The sequence below is a fragment of the Rhincodon typus genome, unplaced genomic scaffold (assembly GCF_021869965.1).
Source record: "Rhincodon typus isolate 14 unplaced genomic scaffold, sRhiTyp1.1 hic_rhity00002699, whole genome shotgun sequence".
NCBI classification, from domain to species: Eukaryota; Metazoa; Chordata; class Chondrichthyes; order Orectolobiformes; family Rhincodontidae; genus Rhincodon; species Rhincodon typus.
Window position 1 is genome coordinate 1,607 of NW_025968337.1, and position 7,195 is coordinate 8,801.

The following is a 7,195-nucleotide window of genomic DNA, read 5'->3' on the forward strand; positions in this document are numbered from 1 at the left end:
TCAGGAAGTATCAAACAGCCAGCTGTATTAAAATTACCAGTGAACAGTTTTTGTGATTTTAGTTAATTTCTGCCTCCCACATGCCCTTGTCTGAAAACACACTCACTTTTTAGGATATAATTCTCAGGCACTGATTTTACTCTCCTGTCCCATCAGATGAACATTCTCGCTGTCTGGACTGGAATTGTAGGTGTTGACAGGCTATTTGGGCATTGCTGGGCATTATAATTGAGCATTATCAACTACTTAGCTGTCATTGTACATGCTGAGTCGTGGTCAAGGAAGGATTCTTTGCTCTGTTCTTATCATCTTTAGTGTCATGTATTTTTTCATATCATTGATCTACCCAAGACTGCAAGCTCTTGAAATAATTTGGCAGCAAAACAGCTGAAAATGTCATCAATGTATGCACACGGTGGAATTTGCAGAAGATATTTTATGTACTTGGTGATATCAAAGCTTTGTAGCATCATGCAGGTATAGAATTTCCAGTTATTTGAAGTGGTCAAATAATGGTTCAGATTATAAAATTTCAATTTTGAGGGTCTCTGCGGTTAACATTTGATGTTACCAATTTATATTATGCCAATTTTAGTAATATGCATACAACGTGTAAGAATTGAAGCAACCAGTAAGTCAAGCAGAGTACATAAAATGCAAGTGAAGATCTCTCTCGTGTGGGCATTTCAAACATTGCAAATGATGAAATTTATGACACCAAGCAAAATATTGTGGTTTCTGGAAAACAAAAATTGAAAATGATAGAAATACTGCTAGTTGGCAGAATATTTTGGTGAGAACAATCAAGTTAATGTTTCATGCCAATGTCAACCCATCAAAACCAGTGAAAAATCATGTAACCTGAAATTTGAACTCTGTATTCACAAATGCTGCTTGAGGTTTTCAGTGTGAACTTTGATGTCCTTACTCAAAATTCACAGGAAAACTTGATGTGATAAATGCAGTTCAAAATATTCATCACTTGCAAATTGAGTCTCTTTGCTGTTTAAGGGCAGTATGGTTTTTGGTGAAATGTATTATTATTGATCAGTCTTAGTACAGTTGAATGCAACCCTGTTATTGAGGGTTATAAAGGGTTGAATTTAGTCACTAAACACTGAGTAGTGCATACATTTGAATTTCCTCAGCAATATAATACAGTTAGACTTCTGTATTGTGTTTAGAGTTTAAATACTATACTTTATCTGCAGCTGACTTGAACAATGGTGTTGCAAGGAAGGAATCATTGACTAAAGAAGTAACCCGGATATGGGTCAATGAGGATATTAAAATGCGAAGCTTTTCTCCAACTCCAGTAAGTACACTTCATTTCAAAATTTTGATTTTTGGTAATTATCTCCTCTGCTTCAAATTTTTGTTTGGAACAATAGTATGCTTCCATTGAGAGTGCTTGTTTTAATGGTCAGCCGATCTCTATCTCATTTTGTATGTGTGCTTGTTGGGCTCTGACATTTTCTTGTGTAGATATCTCTGCTGATTATCTGGCTCACCAATGTAGCACTAGCTTTAAGTATGGTCTCTGTTAGTGTTTGATATCATGGTGCATCATTTTATTGTTGTGAGCAAACAAAGAAATTGCATTGCTCTTGTAGTCATGCTTGATGCATTTATAGTTCTTTGGAGGCTGAATTAAGTATATTAAACACCCCCCACCCTTTACCTGCCGTAACTTCTTTATTCTTACATTTCTAGCTTCTAGTGTATCTCCCCTCCTGCTCCCTGACCAGTCACAACTATAGTAGCTATATGCACCACTAACTTGTTAAGGGACGGCACGGTGGCTCAGTGTTTAGCACTACTGCCTCACAGTACCAGGGACCCGGGTTCAATTCCACCCTTGGGCGACTGTGTGGAGTTTGCACATTCTCCCTGTGTCTGTGTGGGTTTCCTCCAGGTATTCTGGTTTCCTCCCATAGCCCAAAGATGTGCAGATTAGGTGGATTGGCCATGCTAAATTGCCCATAGTGTTCAGGGATGTGTAGCGTAGGTGGGTTATAGGGGGATGGGTCTGGGTGGGATGCTCCAAGTGTTGGTGTGGACTTGGGCCGAAGGGCCTGTTTCTACACTGTAGGGATTCTATTATTGTATGATCTGTGATATGATCTTAATATTGCTTAGAAATCTTACTGAAAACCAATATTGACTACATTTATAATTATTTTTATAAAGCTTCTGTAAGAGCAGTAAACAAACAAGGTTACAATTGATTAACTGCTGCTCCTTACAGATGACTGCATTTTGGTAACATGCATGGGACTTTCCCCACTTCCAATATACTGGCAGTCAAATGAGAATGCATCTTTTCACTGAGCAAACAGTGTGTTCATAATACATGCACCTTTACCAAGTGAAGTCTGACAGAGCTATGTGGCAACCGATTCAGAACTATTTAAAACTTAAGTTTTTGTAAAATTAACTTTGATTTTCTTCAGTTCATCAAAAGTGAAAGTTTAAGTTCATGGAACGTTGACCTCTCTGGAGGTTACCATATGGCTCCATCTCTCTACTTTTGAGAATACGGATGAGGTTGTAATCTCTTCATTTCAAATGTTTAATAGAAATTACCTCTGAAAGAAGAGGAGGAGCCTGAGGAGGAAGATGATGATGAATTGGGCCATGCGGACACATATGCTGAATATATGCCAATGAAATGTATGTAATTCCTCAAAGTCAAATTGAATTGTCTACTTCCATATCATTTATTAAATTAATTAAATGTAAGTTCATAAATAATGTGTTGTAGCATAATGTAGTTTACAATTTCTTCTTATGGTGATAGACCTTTTTGTCAGTGACTAAAATATTGTTTATGGCCTTTGTAAATGGCAATTGATCAATGACCTATTTTTGAACTATATTTGTGTGACTGGGTTTGTATAAATTTCTGACAGTTTATGGATTTACCTGTCAGAGGAAACTGTGATTGGTAAAAGTAGTTAAGTAAGGTTCTGGAGTAGATCTCTAGCTCGGGTTGTGTGTGTTGAGGTTGGTTGGCTCGCCGAGCTGGTTTGTGTTCCGCAGATGTTTTGTTACCGTGCTTGGTAACATCCTCCGTGCAGCCTCTGATGAAGCGTCGGTGTGTTTTCCTGCCTGGCATTTAAACTCGGGGGTCCGTTGTGATGGATTGCCTCACTTCCGGGTTTCCTCCGTAGTGGAATGTATATGGGGTCGAGTTCAATGTGTTTATTAATAGCATGGATTAGTAGCAAGTAGTTAAGTAATTTTGCCAAAAGTATTTGAGTTGTGTAAATTGCATGCTGAGGTAGACAAAGTTTTTGAGAGTTTGGGCGCGCCACTGTTATGTAACAGAAAACAGTGGAATTCATAGTGATAACCCTGATACTACTTGAAGTAGTTTGATACCAGTCAAGTTCTAGTGAGGTTGTCAAGTGGACCAACCATTCATTGACAGAATTTTAAGCTGAAGGCTTTGTTCAGTGGAAGCACTTTTGCCTCCCATTTGGTAGATTGTACATTCACATCTACAAGAGACTTGAATGTACATTTTGTAATGACTCTTCATGCACTCCTGAAGGCAGAGGTGCTTTTTATTTTTGTTTTGGATGAGTTGATAAATCAAGGCCCTGTTTTCCCTTTAGGTGTTTGTAAAAGGTGTCAAAGCTTTATTTGAGGAATTGCACAGATATTTCCTGATCCTGGCCAATATTCATACTTCAAACAACATCACTAAAAGAGATTCTATTTATTATCACTTGTTTGTTTACAGAACTTTGCTATGCAAAGTTGGCAGTTTTTCCACTTTATAACAGTGATTGCACTTGAGAAGTAATTCAGTTGTGTTTTTTTTAGTAATGTCCTGCAACTATGGCAAGTGGCCTGTAAATTCAAGTTGTATCTTTTTGTTCATTATCTAGTATTTGTACAAAAATCATTTTCTACTTTGTCAATTTGAATTATTTCTAGAAATTAATGTAGGTTTTGGTAGGACTCTGGAATAAAAGGTATTTTCAGGAAAAGACTAAACTGTTGAGCCTGTCTATCTGTGCAACATTGAAAATGTTACAATGACGAAATGTGGAAAACTGAAATAAGACAACACTGGAAACAGCAATTGGTTTGTGTAGATTCAATGAACAAATTGGATGTACACTCTTGGCGAAAATCAAAGGCCTGTAATGTCATTAGTTGCCTTTTTTGTCTTTATAACGACGGTTGACCTGTTGTTTTTGGTTATAAATTTGCTTTTTGAATGTGTTTTTTAAGACTTGTAGTGAAGTGCATCACATATATCAATGACTTCAGTTTTCTAAATTAAATTCTACTTTGCCATGTGTTAGAAAATGTGATGTGAGCATGTATGCATCTATTCACAAAGTCAGTTGCCTCTTCATTACAGTGAAAGTTGGCTTGCGCCATCCCGATCCAGTTGTGGAGACCAGTTCTTTGTCCAGTGTAATGCCACCTGATGTATGGTATCGACTAACTGTACAAGAAGAGACTATTGATAGTGGTTGGCTTTCTGCTTTGCAGCTGGAAGCCATCACCTATGCTTCTCAGGTATTAAGTTTTTAAAAATATTGGCTTACTGTAATTGATTTTGTTAATGTGACTTTTCCATTTTTGGTGTAGATATTAATTTAAGTACGTTGTTTATTGTTTAAACCATAGCAACATGAAACATTCCTCCCCAATGGGGATCGTGCAGCCTTTCTGATAGGGGACGGTGCTGGTGTCGGTAAAGGGCGAACAATTGCTGGCATTATTTTTGAGAATTACCTTCTTGGTAGAAAACGATCACTATGGTAAGTGGAAATCCAGATTGTTCAAATTCCAGAAAACACATCTTTTGTTGGTCTTCTCTTATATTTTGTGCTTGTTATAGGTTTAGTGTATCCAATGACTTAAAGTATGATGCTGAACGGGACCTGCGGGACATTGGAGCAAAAAATATCCAGGTTCATGCGCTGAATAAGGTAAATTACTAACAACATGCTTCTATATAAAGTTGTAGCTGCAAATTGAAGGAACAGGTCCATTTATTTAATTTGTTTTATCATGTTTTCTGTTACACATGAGGATTTTTAGAATGTATGTATTGCTTGGTGCACATGAACGTATGTTTCTGCCCAAAAATATTCCTTACCCTGCTTCTCCTGATTACAAATTACTACTTGTTCCTGTGTTCCTGTTAATGGCTCTTTGAATTCCCCACTGGAAATTCTACATTGGCTCAACTTGTCATAGAGTCAGAGTCAGACAGCACAGAAGCAGTGCCTTGGGTCCAACCAGTCCATGCTGAACATAGTCCCAAACAAAACTAGTCCCACCTGCCTGCTCCTGGCCCATATTCCTCCAAACCTTGCCTATTTTGTATATACATCGGAGTGTCTTTTAAACGTTGTAATTTTACCCACATCCACCATTTCATCAGGAAGTTCCTTCCACATGTGAACTGCCCTCTAAAACAAATTGCCTCTCGTGTCTTTTTAAAATTTCTCTCCTTAAAAAGTGCCCCCTATTCTTGAAATCCCCCAACCCAGGGAAAAGCCAACTACCATTAACTCTGTCTATACTTCAATATTTTATAAAATTCTATCAGGTCGCCTGTCAACCTCCTACGCTTCAGTGAAAGTCGGGAATAAATGTTAGCCAGGTTACATAGGATAACTGCTTTTAAGCAATGCCATTGGACCTTTTATGTCCAATGAGTAAGTGAATGGATTTCCATTTTCAGGAAATGCTTTCCTGGAGTAGTGTAGGAAAGAAAATCGAAACTTTTGTTTGATTGAATTTTATGGACTCAGGTGGGGTGTGCCAAGGAGTGTATTGTTTTCTACCATTTTGAGTCCAGCTTTTCGAAGAGTATTTCAAACAGATATTGTTAACTTGTGCTGGAAATTCAAATCAGTGACACATTTTGTGCTCTTTTTACTGACTCAAACCAAAATTTATTGGGTAAGCTTATTCCTGGGAAGCATTAGTTTTTATTACTACTAACCAATATTTTGCTTAAGTGCTTGTAATTTGCTTTTAATTCTGTATGTTTTAACTTTTTAAATTAACCTCCAGCATTCTAACCATTTATTTTGTATATGAACATGATTCTTTTTATGTTCCTCGAACCTGCCATCCGTTAGTAGAAATGTGAAGTTTAATCATGCAGGTGCTGCATTGCTATGGTAAAAGGCTAGCAATAATAATGAGTGAAACTGGTGGCTGAAATTGTAGCTCGGCTTATTTTAATTGTTTATTCTGTCTGTTACAATTTAAGTTCAAATATGGAAAAATATCTTCGAAACAAAATGGAAGTGTGAAGAAAGGTGTAATTTTTGCAACATACTCTTCTCTAATTGGCGAAAGTCAATCGGGTGGAAAATATACAACCAGGTTAAAACAACTTCTGCACTGGTGTGGTGAAGATTTTGATGGAGTAGTATCCTTTTTGTGAAATATTTGAATTATAACTGATGCTCCACGTTGGCGTAAGTTTGCTTCTGCGAGTAGCTTTTCGAAATAAAATTTTTGCACAGTAGTGTATTTAACGTAGAATTGTAAAAGCAAAATGCAGTTGTCATTTTGCTACCTGCCTCAAGTACCCATTTTGCTTAATTGTGAAGTATGATTGTTCTGTTTTCTGTAGCAGTGGGGAAGACCCCATTTCTCTCTCAGTATATCTTTACAACCTTTCATGTGCTTGAAAACCTCATTCTCCTCCAACACTGTTGCTCTTTCCATTTCAGTTCACATCACTGTACTGTATGCTTCAAAGAGCCCCATGGATGCATCCTTTGCCTTGGTTTTCCTCTCAAATGCTTATCACTTCAGTGTCTGTAGATTGAGTTTACTTTTACAAGAAGTCACTCTGCTGTATCACTTCTCCATATGTTTTAATCTCATCACCGCTGATGTCATTGAATAGCACCTTTTCTTTAATAAGCATGAGAAATTTTTCTGTCTGTCATTAGTTTCATTCCTCTCTTGGGACACTTGACAAACTTCTGTTGTGTTTTTGCCACTGAACAGTTGAACAGCTTACCCCATACCCTTCCTATTATAAAGACCATTCATTCCTGCCCAGCTATGCATATCTTTGCCCCTAACGGAACACTCCTGTTATGTAAATGCTTGAGATAACAAGATGTAGAGCTGGATGAACACAGCAGGCCAAGCAGCATCAGAGGAGCAGGAAAGCTGACGTTTCGGGCCTAGACCC

General features: G+C 37.6%; 1 protein-coding gene across 1 annotated transcript in view; it reads left to right on the plus strand.

The window, feature by feature from the left end:
• Positions 1-1,184: 1,184 nt before the first annotated feature.
• LOC125481587 (protein strawberry notch homolog 1-like) overlaps positions 1,185-7,195 on the plus strand; it is a gene marked incomplete at both ends in the record, with an annotated part of 22,207 nt that continues 16,196 nt past the window's right edge. The window contains 6 exons of the mRNA XM_048593348.1: positions 1,185-1,315; positions 2,580-2,673; positions 4,379-4,539; positions 4,651-4,784; positions 4,865-4,955; positions 6,254-6,415. Coding sequence (XP_048449305.1) covers positions 1,185-1,315; positions 2,580-2,673; positions 4,379-4,539; positions 4,651-4,784; positions 4,865-4,955; positions 6,254-6,415 — 773 coding nt within the window. The remainder of the gene's footprint in view (positions 1,316-2,579; positions 2,674-4,378; positions 4,540-4,650; positions 4,785-4,864; positions 4,956-6,253; positions 6,416-7,195) is intronic.